Source organism: Peromyscus maniculatus, chromosome 9 (assembly GCF_049852395.1).
Source record: "Peromyscus maniculatus bairdii isolate BWxNUB_F1_BW_parent chromosome 9, HU_Pman_BW_mat_3.1, whole genome shotgun sequence".
NCBI lineage: Eukaryota > Metazoa > Chordata > Mammalia > Rodentia > Cricetidae > Peromyscus > Peromyscus maniculatus.
Window position 1 is genome coordinate 54,280,741 of NC_134860.1, and position 19,341 is coordinate 54,300,081.

Consider the following 19,341-nt stretch of genomic DNA (forward strand, 5'->3'; position numbering starts at 1 on the left):
TTTCTCCTCTCTGTTAGTCCCGCCTATCCTTCCTGCCTAGCCACAGCCGATCAGGTTTTATTTATTGATCAATCAGAACAACTTGACATACAGACCATCCCCCAGCACAGCCAAGTGCAGACCATCTCAGACATCTGCACTCAGGCCCATGGTCCTAATCATCCTCTATGTGGACCTGCTGGGTAACGCCACAAAGAACCCAAGAAGGGCTCCCACAGGACATACAGAACATCCCATGAAAGACCCCCAGGGGAGATCTTCCTCCGGGAGAGACCCCAAACCCAAGGAACACACCGAAACCACAGATCAGATGCAAAAGCAAGAGGGTTTATTTAGACCAGGTACCTGGGGCGAAGTCTCTTGGAGGACTTGCGCGCTTTCCTAGGGCAAGGGGGACTTTTTATGGGATCCCAGGGGCAGAGGCGCGGTTACAGAAGCGAGAAGCATAGTTACAGGGTCCCTATTGGTTGTTTCAAAGAAGGCCAGGGTGAACTTGGGGTCGTATGTGTGTGGCTGATTTGGCCTTGCCCAGGCCAGCTGCTTATTTCTCAAGGCCAGGGGGCCAGCCATAAAATATCCTGATTTGACTTAACTGTTTTACTCCCAAGGCCGCCGACCACAGTTATCTCTCTCAAGGCTGGATGGCTGGCCATAGTTATCTCTGTCAAGGCCGGGTGGCTGGCTACGGCTGTGAACTCCTGTTTTTCTGATTCCTTTAGAATGGCGTTTCTTAGGCTAAGTTATAGGGGGGGGGGGCATTTCATTGGCCCAAAGCCCCATGTCCTCATAATGGAGCGGGGGTCTTTCACCCACAGCACACACCTGTAATTATAGCACTTGGAAACTAAAAGCAGGAGGATTACCATGAGTTTAGGCTATGAAGTAAGTTGTTCCCAGCCAGTTTGAACTACATAGCAAGACCCTGTCTCAAAAGCAAACAAGTAAATAAATAAGCATGCTTATATGTTTTTATAAATCTGCACGTCTCTTTTGGTTTTTGCCCTGTGATGTGAAGAAACAGTGTTAGCTGCCCCGTTGGAAAGTTCATATTCTGGATCCGACAGTCCCACCCTCTTTCTTTCTTTCTTTTTTTCTCTTTCTTTCTTTTCTTCTTCTTCTTTTTTTTTTTTTTTTTTTTTTTTTTTTTTTTTTTTTTTTTTTTTTTTTGAGACAGGGTTTCTCTGTGTAGCTTTGGAGCCTGTCCTGGGACTCCCTTTGTAGACCAGGCTGTTCTTGAACTCTCAGAGATCCACCTACCTCTGCCTCCCAAGTGCTGGGATTAGAGGTGTGCGTCACCACTGCCCGGTCTACCCCCTTTCATTTTACGTGTGGGGATATATTGCTTGCATGTGTGCCGTAGGAATTTAGCAGAGTCACTGTATCTGGGGTAGATATTAGAACAGAACAGCTGTCTTTTAGAAGTACTTTGACCTTGAAGAATCCTTGTGGAAAACAGTGATTGTTTCCCATGATTTGTAAAATTGTTTTGCTGAAGGGACATTGCAACCATCCCATGACTGGTCACAAGACGCCTCAGGCACATCTGAGGCTCTTGTATTATTGTGTATTGTACACAATGCCATCATAAAGGACTAGAGTCATGGGGGCACGTGATGCTCTCCTTTAGTAAGACAGTAAATTAGACCTTGGTATGAGGAAATACTTCGTGTAACAAACAATAAATACGCCTTTGTACTGTTCGGGTTTCAGTCCATCAGAGAAGCAGGACCTCCCTGCTGCTGCCACGTAGGCCTTAAAATCTCATCTTGGGAGTGCCTTCTTTCTTCTTTCTGCATGGTGTACCCTGACACATGTATGTCCATAGACCACACGAGTGGCCTCGTGCCCTCAGAGACCAGAAGAGGACATCAGATGGTTAACTCTGGTGTGAGGTCCAGCAAAAGTTCCAGTCTCTTTGAGCCTAAGAGATATTTTATCTTAATGCATTGCCAGAAAACAAAGAGTTTCCCTACCACAGACTTCTTACTGACTTGAAATTCAAAGCAAGAATATAGATATTATTAATTAATTAATTAATTAATTAATTAACTTTCCAAGACAGAGTTTCTCTGTGCAGTCCTGGTTGTCCTGTAACTCACTCTGTAGAGCAGACCACACTCGAACTTAACAGAGAAATTCACCTGCCTCTGCCTCTGGAGTGCTGGGACTAAAGGCGCCCGCCACCACCGCCCAGCTCTGGCCCCCATTCTTTATCTTTGGTTTTTTTTTTTTTTAAGATTTATTTATTATGTATCCAGAATGTATGACTGCAGGCCAGAAGAGGGCACCAGATCTCATTACAGGTGGTTATGAGCCACCATGTGGTTGCTGGGAATTGAACTCAGGACCTTTGGAGGGTGGTTTTTTTTTTTTTTTTTTTTTTGAGACAGGGTTTCTTTGTGTAGCCCTGGCTGTCCTGGATCTCGCTCTGTAGACCAGGCTGTCCTCGAACTCACAGAGATCCGCCTGGCTCTGCCTCCCGAGTGCTGGGGTTAAAGGCGTGCACCACCACCGCCCGGCTTTTTTTTTTTTTTTTTTAAGATTTATTATTTTTATGTGTGTTTTGCCTGAATGTATGTCTGTGTGAGGGTTGCCAGATCCCCTGGACCTGGGGTTACAGCTGTGAGCTGCCATGTAGGTGCTGGAGTTGAACTCAGGACCTGTAAGCCATCTCTCCAGCATCCACTCCGTTCTGTATCTTTAGACGTTACTCACTGAAATGATTCATCTTTAGAGGCTATGTTTAATTGATTCGATCATGGACACCTTATAAGCCAGGCCAACTATACGTAACAATGCTGTGGCAGCCATTCCGCGCAGGCAGGTCTCGTTACCGCGGAGGGGCCCTTCCCAGACCCCTCCAGGTCTCACACCTAGGGAAACGGACGCTCCAGCTAGCCAACAGCAAGCCTCCTCAGGTAGAGGAGCATCCAGAGGAGACCCACTGGGACCGCCCCTCGCACTCCCCTCTGAGGACCCCTTCCGCTCTTCCCCGAGGCAGCCTTCTTCCGCCCTTCGACCCGCCCACCCACTTCCCGTGGGCTGCTCGGGGTTCTCGGGGGAGGGGGGCGGGGGCGGGATGCCTTTTCCTGATTGGTTGCTAGGTGTGCCCATCCGGGGGCTCGGAGCCCACAATTGGCTGGCTTGCCTCACGGCCGAGTCACGCCGCTGTAGCGGGCCGAGGCGGGGCGGCCGGCGCGCGCGCGCGGAGCCGTCTCGCTGCGCGTCTCCGGCGGTTTTTCGCGTCGGTTTGCAGCGCGTTTGCGATGGCGGCGGCGGCGGCGGCGGCCGAGGAAAGCATGAGCGTGGCCGCGCTAGCCGTGTCAGTTCCCGACAGCACTGGCGGCTCTCCCGAGGCCGGAGGAGGAGTCGGAGCGGCGGGCGAAGAGAAGGACGCAGCCCCTCAGGGAACGGAGGTCGTTGGGGATAGCGAGGAGGATGGGGACGACGTGTTCGAGGTGGAGAAGATCCTGGACATGAAGTGCGAGGGAGTATGTGGGGGCTGCGCGGCGAGGACGGGGCCGCCGGGCCGGGGCGGGGACGGAGGGGGAGAATCGGAGCGGGGTACGGCACAGCCTAGCGGCGGGGTGCGGGTCCGTGCGCGCTGGTCCAGACGGACGGGGCGGGCGGGCGGGCGCAGAGTGACATCTCGGGAGGGACCCTGGCCGCGTCTGTGCAGGATGGATGCGGAGGGAAGTTTCACGTGTTGTTTTGGCAGACGAGACGAAGCAGTGGCATGGGATGTGGTGGAGACTAGTAGGGTGCGAGACAGCTGGGGGGGGGGGGGTGGCGGACTTAACGTCGCCTTCATCTTTCGGGGATGCGGTCAGGGCCCTTGCTCTCCGTTAGGAAGGACTGGTGGGAACCATACGAGTCGTCATAGTCCGTCCTTCGCACCGCTGTCCCAATATTTTGTAAAAGTAGAAGAGGCTCCGTGGCTTAAATTCAGGAATTCCTCTTCGTCTTCGCAGTAAAACCCCAATCACACCGAGTGGCTGGGGTGGTAAACGTTTTCGAAACCTGGGCGTCATCCCTTTCTCCTCTGCGCGTTTGTGATTGTAACTCAGATGGAGAGTAAGGTAGAGAGGGAAATCTTAGCACGTCATGCTTGAGCGCTTAGCATCCTCCTCGCCGGCACTGTTGTTCCCAGGAGAAATTCTTACTCTGGTCTTCCAAGTCTCCGGGTCTGTCTGTTGGTGATGCCTTTCTTTCCCCCCTTCCCTTTCCCGAACCCTGCAGAACAAAATGCTTTCTCATTTCTGTCCTTACGCTCTGTGGAGACCTCTGTTTAAGACATTGTCTTTTCTCTTTATATCTGTCTTGTCTGCTCTGGATTTGGGGCCTATTTAATCTGGGGATGTGGCTTTTATTAATGTTCGAATCATTGATATTTAGTCCAGTAACAGCGTTTGCCAGTCTTTTGTTGTTGTTGTTCTCTGATACTGAGGACTGAACTCAGGGTCTCATGAATGCTAGGCAAGAGCTTTACCACCGAGCTCTATCCCCAGCCCTCGGAATATTAAGTAGGTGAATGAAGTGTGGGCTTGGAGAAAGAAACAAGGACAGTAGGTAAGTATCATGCCTCTATGATGTTCTGTTTCTGTTGTGTTTTCTGTTGTTTGTTATCTGCCTTATGCTCTCTTTCATCTGTTTTTTGTTTTGTTTTGTTTTTTTTGTTTTGTCCTTTGACAAACTTTTTTTAAATCAACTGCTGTTTACCATGTACTATGTTGGCTTGATGGTAGAGATTTTTTTAAAGGTGGTGCCTTTCTCTAAGAGGCTCCTTTTTCGTTGTTTTTGTTTGTTTGTTTGTTTTTGTTTGTTTGGTTGGTTGGTTTGTTGGATTGTCGAGACAGGGTTTCTCTGTGTAACAAACAGCCTTGGCTGTCCTGGATCTCACTCTGTAGACCTGGCCTCGAACTCACAGAGATCCTCCTGCTCCTGCCTCCCTCTTGTTTTTTTGAGACAGGATTTCTCTTTGTAGACCAGACTGGCCTTAAAACTCAGAAATCTGCCTACCTCTGGCTCTTGGATGCTGGGATTAAAGGCTCGTGCCACCACTGTCCGGCCTGATGGTACAGACTTTTTGAAAGAATTTTTTTACCCTTTATTTTATGTGTATGGGTGTTTGGACTGTGTGTATATCTGTGCACCACGTGCCTGTCCAGAGAAAAGGGCATTGGGTCCCCTGAAACTGGAGTTACAGATGGTTTTGAGCTGCCACATGAGTGGGAGTCATCCCAAATCTTCTGGAAGAGAAACCAGCTCTCTTAGCCAGGAAGACTTCGCTTAAGATTTCTCTCTGCATTCCCTACTCCACACCTCCTGTTTTTTGAGGTAGGATCTTCCTCTGAAGTCCAAGCTGGCCTAGAGCTTGAAACCCTCCTGCAGTTACTGACACAGGAAAATTCTCACATCAATTTCAAGTTAAATCATTGAGATTCAGTGTCATTATTATGGAGCTAGAGAGAGAGGGCAAGAGTTCAAATCCCCAGAGCTCATGTAGTACTGGGTGCAAGTCTGTAATCACAGTGTTCCTGCTGGGAGATTGGGACAGGAGAAGAATTCTGTTGTACTTTCCTGTTGTAGTGTTGAATGACGAGGCAAGATCCAAGACTGAGTTTGTCCTCTGAGGCTAACCTGCAGCTGTGGCAAACCCATGGCTACACATGGATTCTGGGAACCCAACTAGGATCCTCTGTAAGAGCAATAAGCAGCCTTAACTCTTGCTGTATGTAGCTTCTGGCTCCAGTTTTGGGATAAAAATGTAGCTAGAGTTTTCCTGCCTTGCCCACAGTCAGGACAAATCTTTGTCACCCGCCAGTCCCACAGCCGCTCAGACCCAACCAAGTAAACACAGAGACTTACATTGCTTACAAACTGTATGGCTGTGGCAGGCTTCTTGCTGACTGTTCTTATAGCTTAAATTAATCCATTTCCATAAATCTATACCTTGCCACGTGGCTCGTGGCTTACCGGCATCTTCACATGTTGTTTGTCATGGCGGCAGCTGGCAGTGACTCCCTTTCCCTTCCTGTTCCCTTAATTCTCCTCTGTGTTAGTCCCGCCTATACTTCCTACCTAGCCACTGGCCAATCAGTGTTTTATTTATTGACCAATCAGAGTAACTTGACATACAGACCATCCCACAGCAATAAAAATCTTTTTTTTTTTTTAGATTATAGTAACACCCTCCTATATACCCTCCCTTGCTCTTTTTCAAATTTATGGCCTCCATATCTTAAAAAAAAAAAAAAAAATCCAAGCTTGGTATGGTGGCACACCCCTTTAATACCAGCACTCAGGAAGCAGGGCCAGATCTGTGAATTTGAGGCCAGCCTGGTCTATATAGTGAGTTCCAGGATTGCCTGGAATTTACTGTGAAGCATAGGCTTACCTCAGACTCTGCAACTGTTTCCTCTGCTACTGCTCAAAGGATTGTAAGTGTTTGCCACCATACCCAGCAGCAGATTTTACTTGCTTTTATTTTTAAAAAATTTATTTCTTTTCTTTTTCTTTTTTTTCTTTTTTTTCTTTTTTTTTTTTTTTTTGGTTTTTCGAGACAGGGGTTCTCTGTAGCTTTGCGCCTTTCCTGGATCTCGCTCTGTAGACCAGGCTGGCCTTGAACTCACAGAGATCCACCTGCCTCTGCCTCCCGAGTGCTGGGATTAAAGGCGAGCACCACCACGGCCCGGCAATGATTTATCATTTCTTTGCATGTGGATGTGGGTGCCTTTGGAGACCAGAAGAGGGCAGCAGATCCCTGGAGCTGCTGGCAGTAGTGAGCTGCCTATTGATGCTGGTAACCAAATTCTAGTCCTGAAAGAGTAAGAGCAGCAGAGTGCTTTAACTGTTAAGCCACATCTCTGCTCACAGCCTCTATTTTGTTGTCAGCGTGTATCATCTCTCCAATATGGTCTGGGGCTCCTAACTCAGGTCAGGTGTGTGCCAGAAGCAGTTTTCCTGCTAAGCCATCTGCTGCTCCCAACCCGATCTTACAGCTTCCCTGGTCTGTTGGAGGATTTAATAACATTGTCAAAGAAGTACAAATATACCACTGCTTTTTTTTTAATCTAAGCAGTTTTGCTTATATGACAGAATAATCTCGTTACTAAAAATCACTGTTGAGTAACTTGCCTTTTTTGTTTTTTCATTGTTATTTTAGGAGTATACATTGTTTTATAATTCATGATCAGAAAAGACATCAGTCTTTGTTTCTTTTTTGGTTTTTGGGTTTGTTTGTTTGTTTGTTTTGAGATAGGGTTTCTCTGTGTAGCCCCTGGCTCTCCTGGAACTCACTCTCATTTCTCAAACCTGGAGATCCACCTGCCCCTGCTGGGATAAAAGGCGTGTGCCAACTCCGCCTCACTAAGTCTTTTGTTTCTTTTTTTTTTGAAAAAGGGTTAATGGTACTTTTTTCCCCTCCTTAGGTCACTGGCCTCAAGAGATAAATATGCATACTTTCAATATGATGTTTGTTAATTTTCATTTTGATGCAGTTTTCACGTTCTCAGGAGTTGAATGGTTTTGAAATTTTAATCAGTAATATGTCTGTTTTTATTTGTACTACAGGGTAAGAACCTTTATAAAGTTCGATGGAAAGGATATACATCTGATGATGATACCTGGGAGCCTGAGGTTCATCTGGAGGACTGTAAAGAAGTTCTTCTTGAATTTAAGAAGAAACTTGCTGAGAACAAAGCTAAGGCAATAAAGAAAGATATTCAGGTATCCAGTTTTATCTCATACTTTTTTGGTGTGATATTCATAATTTTATTTATAGAAAGTATGTATAGTAAATTATGAAAAATACAATGTCCAGTATTTGTGTTGTGAATTCCATGTTGCTGATTTGTCCTCACAGACAGCTCTTCTTTCCCGTCCTGTGATTGTATTTGGCAGACAAGTGTAGTTTGTATGTTGTGCTAGTCAGCTTACACTGTAATGAAATATCTACCATAACTTAAAGATACAGTATATTTTGCCCTACAGTTCTAGAAGCATTAGTCTACCTCTGATAAGGAGCCCCGAGGTACTTGTTTTCATAAGCCAGGAAGCACAGAAGAAACCAGGCTCCCCAGTCCTCTTTGGCATCATGTCATAAATGAACTAAAGGTTTCTTATTAGGCTTCACCTCCCTAAGAGTCTACTACCTCCCAGTAATGCCTCTCCAGGGACCAGGCCTCTAACACATGACCTTTGCAGGACATTCAACACTCAAATTACAGTAGACATGAATGTTGGCTAATAAGAGGGGGCATACTTGTGATCCCAGTACTCTGGACAATTAGAAAGATTATTGAAAGTCGGAGGCCAGCTAGGGCTGCAATGTGACCCATCTCAAGGACAAAAGAGAAGGGTGTATTCAGGGGTACAGCACCTGCCCAGCATGTGCCAGGCCTTGGATTCAAGCTCCAGTGCCATGCTGAAGAGCAGGAGTGATAAACATAAAAATGAAGGAACATAAAGACATACAGACACATCATAATTTCATATTTGCCCATGATGTAAGGAACTATTCATTATATGTGGTGATTATTGCCATAATTTTTTTTTACTTATTTTGTTCTAGTTCACAATATTGTTAGATTATAATACGTTACATTCATATTTAGTCTGTGTTATTAACATCTTTACCCTTTTCTGCTACTTAAATAATTCTTCCCTTTTTGTTTTTCGAGACAGGGTTTCTCTGTGTCACCCTGGCTGTCCTGGAACTCATACTGTAGACCAGGCTGGCCTTGAACTCACAGAGATCTGCCTTCCTCTGTCTCCAGAGTGCTGGGATTAAAGGCATGCAACACCACCACCCAAATAAATAATTCTTTCTTGAAATAGGCTTTCATAATGTAGCCCTGGCTGGCTTAGAACTCTACCAGGCTGGTTTGGAACTCACAGAGATAAACCTACTTCATTCTTTCAGTGCTGGGATTGAAGGTGTGCACTACCATGCCTGGCTTTGTTTTTGAAACAGGGTTTCACTCTGTATATCTGGCTGGTCTGGAACTGCAGATCAAACTGGCCTTGAACTTCTGATCCTCCTGCCTCTGTCTCTTGAGTGCTGGAATTACAGGTAGCAGCACACCTACCAAAGTTAAGCAGTTTTTAGTTCCCCTGCTAGTTTTTATGGTTTTTGGCAGTGTTGGGTATTGAGCCTATATTTTGTCACTGAGTTAAACCTTCCAACCCCAATCACTGAATTTTGTAGATGTTGTTTGTGGGCATTTGTTCTACAACCATCATTGCTCTATTATATAGAGGTTCAGGAAGATTCAGAGGATTAAGACGGTGGTGACAATGTAGGAAAACATTTTCATCCTTTCTGTTCATCTCTTTTAGTATAAGACAGTTTTTGAAAACGAGTCTTAAAATTAGCTTGCTCAAGTTTTTTGTTATTGTTTGTACAAGTATTCTTTTTTTTTTTTTTTCCTGAGACAGGGTTTCTTTATGTAGCCCTGGCTATCCTGGAACTCACTTTGTAGACCAGGCTGGCCTAAAACTCAGAGATCCTCCTGCCTCTGCCTCTCAAGTGCTAGGATTAAAGAAAGGCATATACCATCATACCTGGCTAAACACCTTATTTTTGAATTTCTTTTTAGATTAGAAAAACATTTCAGTAGGAACTGTTTTAAGATCAAGTAAGATTCCCATGTAGTTAGTGTGCTTGCTCCATTTAACTGAAATATAACAAGTTTAAGATCATTCTAGAAGGGCCAATAGCTGAACAGATGAGGGTGCTTGCTGCCACACCTGATAACCTTCACATGGTGAAAAGAAAAAGCGAAATTCCTCATGTGGTTCTCTGATCTCTGCATATATACTGTGGCATTCATGTATATGCATGCACGCTCACACAAATAAAAAGTCAGCTCTAGCCCATCATACACTAGACTGTTATTTTAACTCGTGTTTCATTTTGATACCTCCAAAGCACTCCAAACATTTTTCTTCTTTCTTTCTTTCTTTCTTTCTTTCTTTCTTTCTTTCTTTCTTTCTTTCTTTCTTTCTTTCTTTCTTTCTTTCTTTCTTTCTTTCTTTCTCTCCCTCTCCCTCTCCCTCTCCCTCTCCCTCTCCCTCTCCCTCTCCCTCTCCCTCTCCCTCTCCCTCCCTCTCTCTCTCTCTCTCTCTCTCTCTCTCTCTCTTTTCCCCTCGGTTTTTTGAGGTTTCTTTCTTTCTTTCTTTCTTTCTTTCTTTCTTTCTTTCTTTCTTTCTTTCTTTCTTTCTTTCTTTCTTTCTCTCTCCCTCTCCCTCTCCCTCCGTATCTTTCTTTCTTTCTTTCTTTCTTTCTTTCTTTCTTTCTTTCTTTCTTTCTTTCTTTCTTTCTTTCTTTCTTTCTTTCTCTCTCCCTCTCCCTCTCCCTCTCCCTCTCCCCCTCCCCCTCCCCCCTCCCCCTCCCCCTCCCCCCTCCCCCTCCCTCTCTCTCTCTTTTTCCCCTCGGTTTTTTGAGACAGGGTTTCTCTGTGTAGCTTTGGAGCCTGTCCTGGGACTCACTCTGTAGCCCAGGCTGGCCTCAAACTCACAGAGATCCGCTTGCCTCTGCCTCCCGAGTGCTGGGATTAAAGGCGTGCGCCACCACTGTCCGGTTGTATCTCCTTTTTAAATTGACTTTCATCACCTCCAAGTCCTGTTTGCTAAGTCAGAAATATAAGTAATACACATGTTAAATTTAGGTAAAGAAGTCAAATCTGCTTTTAAAATGTTTTCATTAGATTTCATTAGTACTTTCTCTCTAAACCCTTGAAATTATGTTAACGTTTTAACCTTTTTGTGTTTTATAGAGACTGACTTTAAACAGTGACATATTTGAGACACAATGTGATAGTGACCAGCAGAGTGACACAAAAGAAGACACTTCACCAAGGAAGAAAAAGAAAAAAATAAAGTGCAAAGAAGAGAAAAGTCCAGATGATCTCAGGAAAAAAAAAACAAAACTGGGAAAACTAAAAGATAAATTCAAATCAGAGCTGGAGAGCACCTCTGAAAACTTAGGTTTTGATGTAAGGACAAAGAAAAGGATTTTGGAAGTCAAGGAAGAATTAAAGGACTCCAAAAAGCCCAAAAAGGATGAAATAAAGGAATTAAAGAAAGCTAAACGGGCTGAAATAAGAGATTTAAAGTTTAAAATAAGAGAGGATGTCAAGGACAACCGGAAACCAAAGAAAGAACGGCACTTGGAATCCACACTGGAGTCTGAGTCCCCTGGACCTGATGAGTCCCTCCTTCCAGAGGATGACGGGGAGGACTTCCTTTCTGACAACAGAGAAGAGACTCCAAAAATAACAGCAGGACAGGATACAGTGCAAGAGAGTATTTTTGAGAAACATCTGGATAGCCTTGTAAGTACTGAAGAGGATGCTGGTGCCAGAGTCAGAAGGAAGAAGAAAAAGCCAAGAAAGTTTGAGGAACCAAAAGAAACCAAGAAGCTAGAGAACACAAACACTTTTTCAGAAAGGAAAATAACACCTAAAAAGCAAAGGTGTCAGGACAAGGGCCGAAGTAACCTTGAGTTAATAAGTAAGTTATCGTCACCTGTGTCTGCCCAGGCCCTGAAGAGTTCCAGCCTGAGCGGGGAAGAGAAGGGCCTAAAGGCCCCTGACTCGGCGGCGGAGGAGGTGAGGGCAGTAGAGAACTTGTAGAGCACAGAAGTGATTGGTGCAGACTATCCTGGGTTTTGTGTGGTCAGGAGCTTGCACAAGGAATGGCAAAGGAAACGGTCAAGCTGGAGTGTAACTCCTCAGGTACTTAGTGAATGGGATGTCCTAAGGACTGCTGCACGTGCTCAGACCTTCAAGCACTGAGTGTATCCTAAGTTTTCACCTTGTTTATCAAACATGACAAAAAAATTGTAGAGGTATTCAGGTGTTGTGTAGCATTGTATAGACAGGCCTATTAGCTTCATCAATTTAAGTAAATTTCATTTTGGGGTGTATGTGTTCTCTTTTTAAAAAATATTATTTGAGGGGGCTGGAGAGATGGCTCAGCAGTTAGGAGCACTGGCTGCTCTTCCAGAGGACCCTGGTTCAATTCCCAGCAACCACATGGCAGCTCACAACTGTAACTCCAAGATCTGACACACTCATGCAGACATACATGCAGGCAACTCATAAAATAACAGATAATTATTAAAAAAAATGTTATTTGAGAATGTGATACAATGTATTCGCCCCCACTCTTCCCCTAACTTCTCCCAGATCCACTCACACCTCTCCCCTCCCCCAACTATGTGTCTCTTTTTTCTTTTTTTTTCCTTTAGCTTCATCATGACCAATTTGAACTGGCCATATACTCCTGACTATGGGCCTCCACTGGCATATGAGAGAGTTACCCTTAACCTTAAAGAAAGCTCACTCCCAGAAGTCATCAACTCCAGAGCTCCTCTGCGAGGGGCGGGACTTACTGACTCCCTTTCCTTTCATGTTAGAATACTGGCTCGCTTGATCCTATGCCTTTCTTACTTCCTCCCTGCCCCTCTCTAACAAAATGTCCTACACTGTAGCCCAGGCTAGCCTTGAACTGATCCTCCTGTTACTCCCTTCTAGGGGTTGGGGATTGGGGTTACAAGTTTAGTTTTCATTTTTTTCTCTTTTTTCTTGAGTTGGGATCTCACTCTGTAACTCTGATTGGCCTGGTACTCACATAGATCTACCTGCCTCTGCCTCTAGGAATTCTGGAATTAAAGACATGCACATGTGGTGGTGCTTTTTTTCTTTTTAAGATTTTTGTTTATGTGTCTGCATGCCACATGTGTTGCTGGTACCTGTGGTACCGACGAAAGTCAGAGGGTGTAAGATTGTTTGAAGCTGGAGTTGTAGGCGGGTGTGAGTCATCTGAAGACATGGATGCTGAGGACTGTACTTGGTTCTGTAAGAGCAGTAAGCACTCTTAGTCACTGAGACGTCTCTCCAGTTCTTAGTTTCCACATTTTTAATTTTTCCCAGTTTTTTTAAGTACAGAAAGGAAAAAAGTACACAGTACATTAGTATTACAAATTTTTCAATTATTAAAAAAAATAATATTCCAGTATTGTAATAATTACTTTGATGTTTTTAAATAGAAATTTTCAAAATTATGAAAATATCTGTCAAGAACTATAAAAATGAGTTTCCATTATTCTTGGTTTTGATAATTTAATCATTTTAAAAGGGGAGGAAACTTTCCATATCAAAAAGTTTATTAAGCTTTTCCCCCTCTTTGAGACAAACGGTAACAACTCTAGCTGTCCTGGAACTCGCTCTGGTATTCATATACTTTTAGCATTAAGTATATAAGTTTGCATACTAATGAATATACTTTTTTAATATAAAAATTTAAATCTTGGCTGAATATTTAATGCTGCAGGATGTATTTTTTGGGAATTGATCCATGTCTTGATTTTATAATTTTTGGTGGAAAATGTTCCTTTACAAGTATGTAGTACAAGCAGATTATTTAGGGCCATTTCAGAAACTGAAATTGTTCTAATCTCAACCCAAAAGATTAGATTATGAAACAAGGTGTCAGGCTGGTCTAGAATGAACCGGCTGTGGAGCTGAGGATGACCTTGAACTGATTGTCTTTCATCAGTTTATGTAACACTAGGGCTTGAACCAAGGTCATTGTGCATGCTAGGCAAGCACTCTATCAACTGAACTATACGATAACAGCAGAAGTTTTTTTGGTTTTTCGAGACAGGGTTTCTCTGTGTAGCTTTGCACCTTTCCTGGAACTCACTTGGTAGGTAGCCCAGGCTGGCCTCAAACTCACAGAGATCCGCCTGCCTCAGCCTCCCGAGTGCTGGGATCAAAGGCGTGCGCCACCACCGCCCAGGTTATTTGTGGTAGTCTTATCCTTAATGAAAAACTGGTAAGTTTGACAGGCCATGGGGAAAAGGGTTCAGAAAATGTGTCAACCTGGGGACTGTAATAGTCAATTGAAATATGAGGTCAGTGTACCAGAAGGAACACTTCAGAAAATGTGATAGAGAAAAAAAACACCCACATGTACAATGTAAATAAAAAACAAAAGCATTATCTGTAGTGCTTACAAGGATACAAGGGAATGTAGAGAAATGAAATCGTATGGTTGCTTTAAGTTTGGGTTTTTAAATTTTTTAAGATTTATTTGTGTGAATACTTTGTCTGTATCATGTATGTACCTGCGAAGTCTAGAAAAGGGCATCAGACCCCCCTGGAACTGGAGTTACTCATAATGGGTACTGACTGGGAACTGAACCCAGGTCCTTTATAAGAGCACCAAGTGCTCTTAACCTCTGAACCATCGCTGCAATCCCAAGATGAAGTTTGTTTTGGGAGTGGGGGGGGGGGTGCAGTTTGGAGACTGGGTTTCCCTGTGTAATTTTGGTGCCTGTCCTGGATCTCGCTTTGTAGACCGGGCTTGCCTCAAACTCACAGAGATCCGCCTGGCTCTGCCTCCCAAGTGCTGGGCTGCCTGACTTTTTTTTTTTTTTTAATTTTGTAGCACTTTAGATCTTATTGTACAAAAGATTGGATTTCACAATGACGTTTTCATGCATGTATATAGTGAACTTTGATCATATTCAAGTGTTTTTTGTTTGTTTTTGAGACAAGGTCTCACTGCGTAGAGCAAGCTGGCCTAGAATTCATGTAGATCCGTCCCTGCCTCCCTAGGCTTGCATTACCTTGCTGTGTGCAAACATTTTAAATAATAAATTCTTAAAAGAAAATGGGGAGATGGGTAGTGGGTTTTGGGTTTTGTTTTGTTTTTGTTTTTTTGAGACAGGGTTTCTCTGTGTAGTTTTGGTGCCTGTCCTGGATCTCGATTTGTAGACCAGGCTGGCCTTGAACTCACAGAGATCCACCTGCCTCTGCCTCCCGAGTGCTGGGATTAAAGGCATGCACCACCACCACTGCCTGGTCAGGGTATTGGGTTTTGAGTTTCATTTTGTATAGGCTTATTATGTCTAAAGGATAATCTTGATTGGAGGAGCAGTGGAAGAAAAATTGAATAATTACCAGCTATGTGCTCAAGTAGTTGTAGAAAGACATGGATGCTTGAATATTTTGGTTTGCAAATACACAGTATCAGCTTTTTATCTATTCTTGTTTGGGTTTTGTATTCGTCTTTAGGAGAAAGAAACAAAAAAAAATGAACCCAAAGAAAAATACCAGAAAAGGTATGATTTGGACAAAGAAGAAAAATGCCGAAAAGAGCCAAAGGGATTAAAATGTAAGTGTAAAAAATATTTCCATGTTCATTGCCATCATTTAAGAAATTATTAATTTCTGCGTGGTGGTGACACACACACTCCAAAAGGCGGAGGCAGTCAGATTTCTGAGTTCGAAACCAGCCTTCTTTTTGGTTTTTCCGAGACAGGGTTTCTCTGTGTAGCTTTGCACCTTTCCTGAATCTCACTCTGTAGACCAGGCTGGCCTCGAACTCACAAAGATCCACCTGCCTCTGCCTCCCACCGCCAGGCTCAGCCTTCTTTACAGAGGGAGTTCCAGGACAGCCAGGAAACTCTGCCTCAAATAAACAAACAAATGAATAAATAATAAACAGAATTATTAATTGATTTCATATGTATATGTGTGCCTGGGTGTATATAAGTGCTCGTGTATGCAGGAGTCCTTGAGGGTTCAAAGAGGGCATTGGATCCCTTGGAACTGGAGTTATGGATGGTTGTGAGCCACTTTATGGGTGCTGGGAACCCAGCTGGAGTCCTTTGCAAGAGCAGTAAATGTCTAACACCTTCTGTATAAAGGACTTAGTTTACCCTGAAAGATAAGCTCTTCTCTACCCTGTCATGTTATAAAATTTTGTTCTTCAGGGAATTTAGAGCTTTACACTTTATTTAATAACTTGGCTTATTACTGGGCATTGGTGGCAAACACCTTTAATTCCAGAGGCAGTTGGATCTCTGTGAGTTCAAGGTCAGTCTGGTCTACAGAGCTAGTTCCAAGACAGAGCATCACAGAAAAACCCTTTTCGAAAAACAAAAATTTAGTATATTATAATGATTGAGTGTCCTTTCTCTGAAATATTTGGGACAAAAAGTGTTTCTCATTTTTCATTCTGGTTCAATGAAATATGTACGTATAATTAGATTTTTTTTTTTTAGGAATGAACCCGTCTATATCCTAATTTTATTTTATATGTACATTATGTATAAACATTTTTAGTGTTCCAGTGTTTTTGTGCCCTTGAATGAAATTAAAAGTGTAATTTTCTACTTATAGCTTCATATTGGTACTCAAGTTTAATTTGGGGGTATTTCCAGTTTCTCTAGTGTTTGGTGTATATGTATGTGTGTAGGCAGGTGTGTGTGGGCGTTTGCCCCATGCACTCAGAGGCCAGAGGAGGACATGGGGTTACTGCTCTATCACTCTCCACTGACCTACCCTTGAGTCAGGGTCTTCCTTCCACTGAGTCTGGGGGTAAATTGCCAGTCAGCAAGCCCCAGCAATCCACTTGTCCACACCCCACATAGTTCCAGAGTTTTAGGCATGTCCAGCCTTTTTTATTTGGGGGATTTGAACTCGGGTCTCATGATTGCACAGTAGGCCTTCTTACACGTTATGTCATTTCTTCAGCTTTCCTGACTTGAGGTGTTTTGATTTTTCTAGGCTGGCCTCAAACTCACAGAACCTGGCCAGCTGCACACATTTTTAATATTCCTTTTCCTCTCCAGGTTAGAGGTGGAATTCAGGGTCTTATTCATGTTAGGCAAGTGCTTATTAGCTGCATCTCCAGTTGCAAAAGTAGATTTTATTTTAGGTCTAGATTCAGACATGGCAATAGTAATGCCATGTATCTTAGTGGCTCTTACATAAAGTAACAATAAGGACTGCATCTATTTTGAACAATGCAAGAAACACTACATTTCAGAGATTTGTTGGAGATTCAAAATACTACCAAATTAATATTTGGGCAAGATGTCTAGAGTGAACACTGCTGATCAAGTGTTCTGAACTACTATGCTGTGTTGTGACAAAGAACTACTGAAGGAAGGAATCTCAGCCTTCCTAGTCACACCCCACCTTTCCTCCTGGCAAAGGCATCAATCAACCCATGTGTGACTGTTCTAGAGCCTGTGCAGAAACTGGTGCGGAATGGGGAAAGGAGCATGATGTGAGAGCACGGACCATGCACCTGATAAAGCCACCAAATTCACTAGCTTTGAACTAAAAAAGAAATGGGGGTGGGGGCTGGATAGATTAGTGGTAGAATGTGCTTAGCATGCAAGGTCCTGGCTTCTATCCTGAGTACTAAAAATGGGTGTGGGGGGGAGGCGGGGTAGGGAAAAGACGCAAAGCACTAGACAATTTGGAAGGGTTGTTAAGTGCTGGTTATATAGGTTTTTCTAGCAGGGGTATTGGAAACCAGACTCAGTACTCCACATACATGAAATAAATAGCGGTTTCATTTAAGGCAAAAAATGCACTTGAAATTGGCATAAAAGATGAAGGATCTGGTCTGATAGGATGTGTCTAGTGTGCGCAGGGAAATCACCCCCCCACCCCCCACCCCCCAAAAAAAAAAAAAAAACATGAAGGAAGGAGGAAAATTTACCCAAGCAGATTTGAATACACCTTTGTCATAGCTTTCTGGATACTGAGAAGCCAGTGAAAAGACTAGTTAAAATGAATTTGTGACTTTCAGAGTAAGTATTACTTTGCTTTATAACCAAGACAAGTATTAGTAAAACTACAGAAAAGATGTTTATTCAATATGAACACAGATTTTTTTTAATTGTAACATAAATTTGCAACTTATACTTAACCATTGGCTTTAATTTTTAAACTAGCACTTAAGGAAATCAGAAGTGCATTTGATTTATTTAAAAAAACAGAAGACAAAAGTGATGTTCTTGAGAATAATTGGAAAAGAGAAGAAATCCCAGTGGATTATAAAACTACAGATGATCACAAAACCAAGGACAAGTGTTCACTTAAAGAAAGAAACACTAGAGATGAGACGGACACTTGGGCATACATCGCTGCAGAAGGCGATCAGGAAGTTTCAGACAGTGGATGCCAAACAGATGAGAATTCTGGTGAGTTTGCTTGCGTTGTTCAGTAGAGTAACATAGGAGTGTTGCGTGCCCCATATTATCTACTCTTCCCTCAGAATGTTGTAAAGATTTTATTTGGATCTCCTGAATAACTTAATATTGAAGACTTAGGTCATTCTTTGACATCTAAATGCATCAAATATTTTCTAAGTTCTTATAATACACTTACTATAAAGATTTCTATTTTCTAGCTTAATTTTTTAATCTTGAGATTTTATTCCAAAAATGATCAGATCAAAACTATGCATGGTGACACTGGCCCTCAGAGGGTAGTGGCAAGAGGACTGAGAATTGAAGGTTATCTGCAGCTCCCTAGGGAATTAATTCAAGGACAATGTAGCTGCACTCAGCATCCTCCTATCTCTACCTCCTGAGTGTTGGGACAAGAGATACGCGCCCTCACTCCCTGCCCTGTATTTTTAACTTTGTAGAAAATAGGAAATATAAGTGAGACTGTTGTAAATGTTATCCTGGGAACATTTTGAGAAAAGGGGAGGTCTTATGTAGAATACAAAATACAGAAGCTATGGGAAGGAGGAATTTAGATGTGTACCTGTATAATAAGTATAAATGAAGTAGCTTGGTTTTTTTGTTTTTGTTTTGTTTTTTCAAGACAGGGTTTCTCTGTGTAGTTTTGGTGCCTGTCCTGGAACTCACTCTGTAGATCAGGCTGGCCTTGAACTCACAGAGATCTGCCTGGCTCTGCCTCTTGTGTGCTGGGATTAAAGGCGTGTGCCACTGCCACCTGGGGAGATACCTTCATTTTATGTGAACTTGTATAATCTGTGAATGTCAAGGAATAGATGTTTTTCCTTTTTTGTTTTTGTTTTTCAAGACAGGGTTTCTCTGTAGTTTTTTATGCCTGTCCTGGATCTCGCTCTGTAGACCAGACTGGCCTCAAACTTACAGGACTGGGATTAAAGGTGTGCACCACCACTGCCCTGTGATGTTTTTCTTTTAATTTTTTTTTTTTTTTTTTTTTTGGTGACAGGGTCTCACTACATAGCCCTGGTTGGCCTGCAGCTGCTGTGTAGATGAAGCTGGGCCTAAAGCTCACAGAAATCCTCCTGTCTCTGCATCTCAAGTTCTAGGATCAAAATACCTAGTCTTATTATTGAAAAAATTTTTTTTAGAATTATTTGTATGAGTGGTTTTGTGTGTGTGTGTGTGTGTGTGTGTGTGTGTGTGTGTGTGTGTGTGTGTGTGTGTGTGTGTGTATACACACCACATGAATGTCTGATGCCAAGGAGGTCAGAAGAGGGTATTGGATCCCCTGGACCTGGAGTTAAGGATAGTAGTGAGCCACCATG

The 19,341-nt window shown here is 43.2% G+C and overlaps 1 protein-coding gene across 4 annotated transcripts in view; it reads left to right on the forward strand.

Annotated features, from left to right (window-relative positions):
* The first annotated feature begins 3,117 nt into the window (after nt 1–3,117).
* The window catches only part of Mphosph8 (M-phase phosphoprotein 8), a 32,012-nt gene continuing 15,788 nt past the window's right edge, over nt 3,118–19,341 (forward strand). For 2 of the 4 annotated variants that reach the window (XM_076545063.1, XM_076545061.1), the window contains exons 1-5: nt 3,176–3,491; nt 7,573–7,728; nt 10,779–11,612; nt 15,090–15,186; nt 17,765–18,013. In XM_076545063.1, coding sequence (XP_076401178.1) covers nt 3,267–3,491; nt 7,573–7,728; nt 10,779–11,612; nt 15,090–15,186; nt 17,765–18,013 — 1,561 coding nt within the window. In that variant the 5' untranslated portion in view covers nt 3,176–3,266. Of the gene's footprint in view, nt 3,492–7,572; nt 7,729–10,778; nt 11,613–15,086; nt 15,187–17,764; nt 18,014–19,341 lie in introns of all 4 variants that reach the window. The other 2 variants (XM_076545064.1, XM_076545062.1) reach the window with 2 other exon arrangements.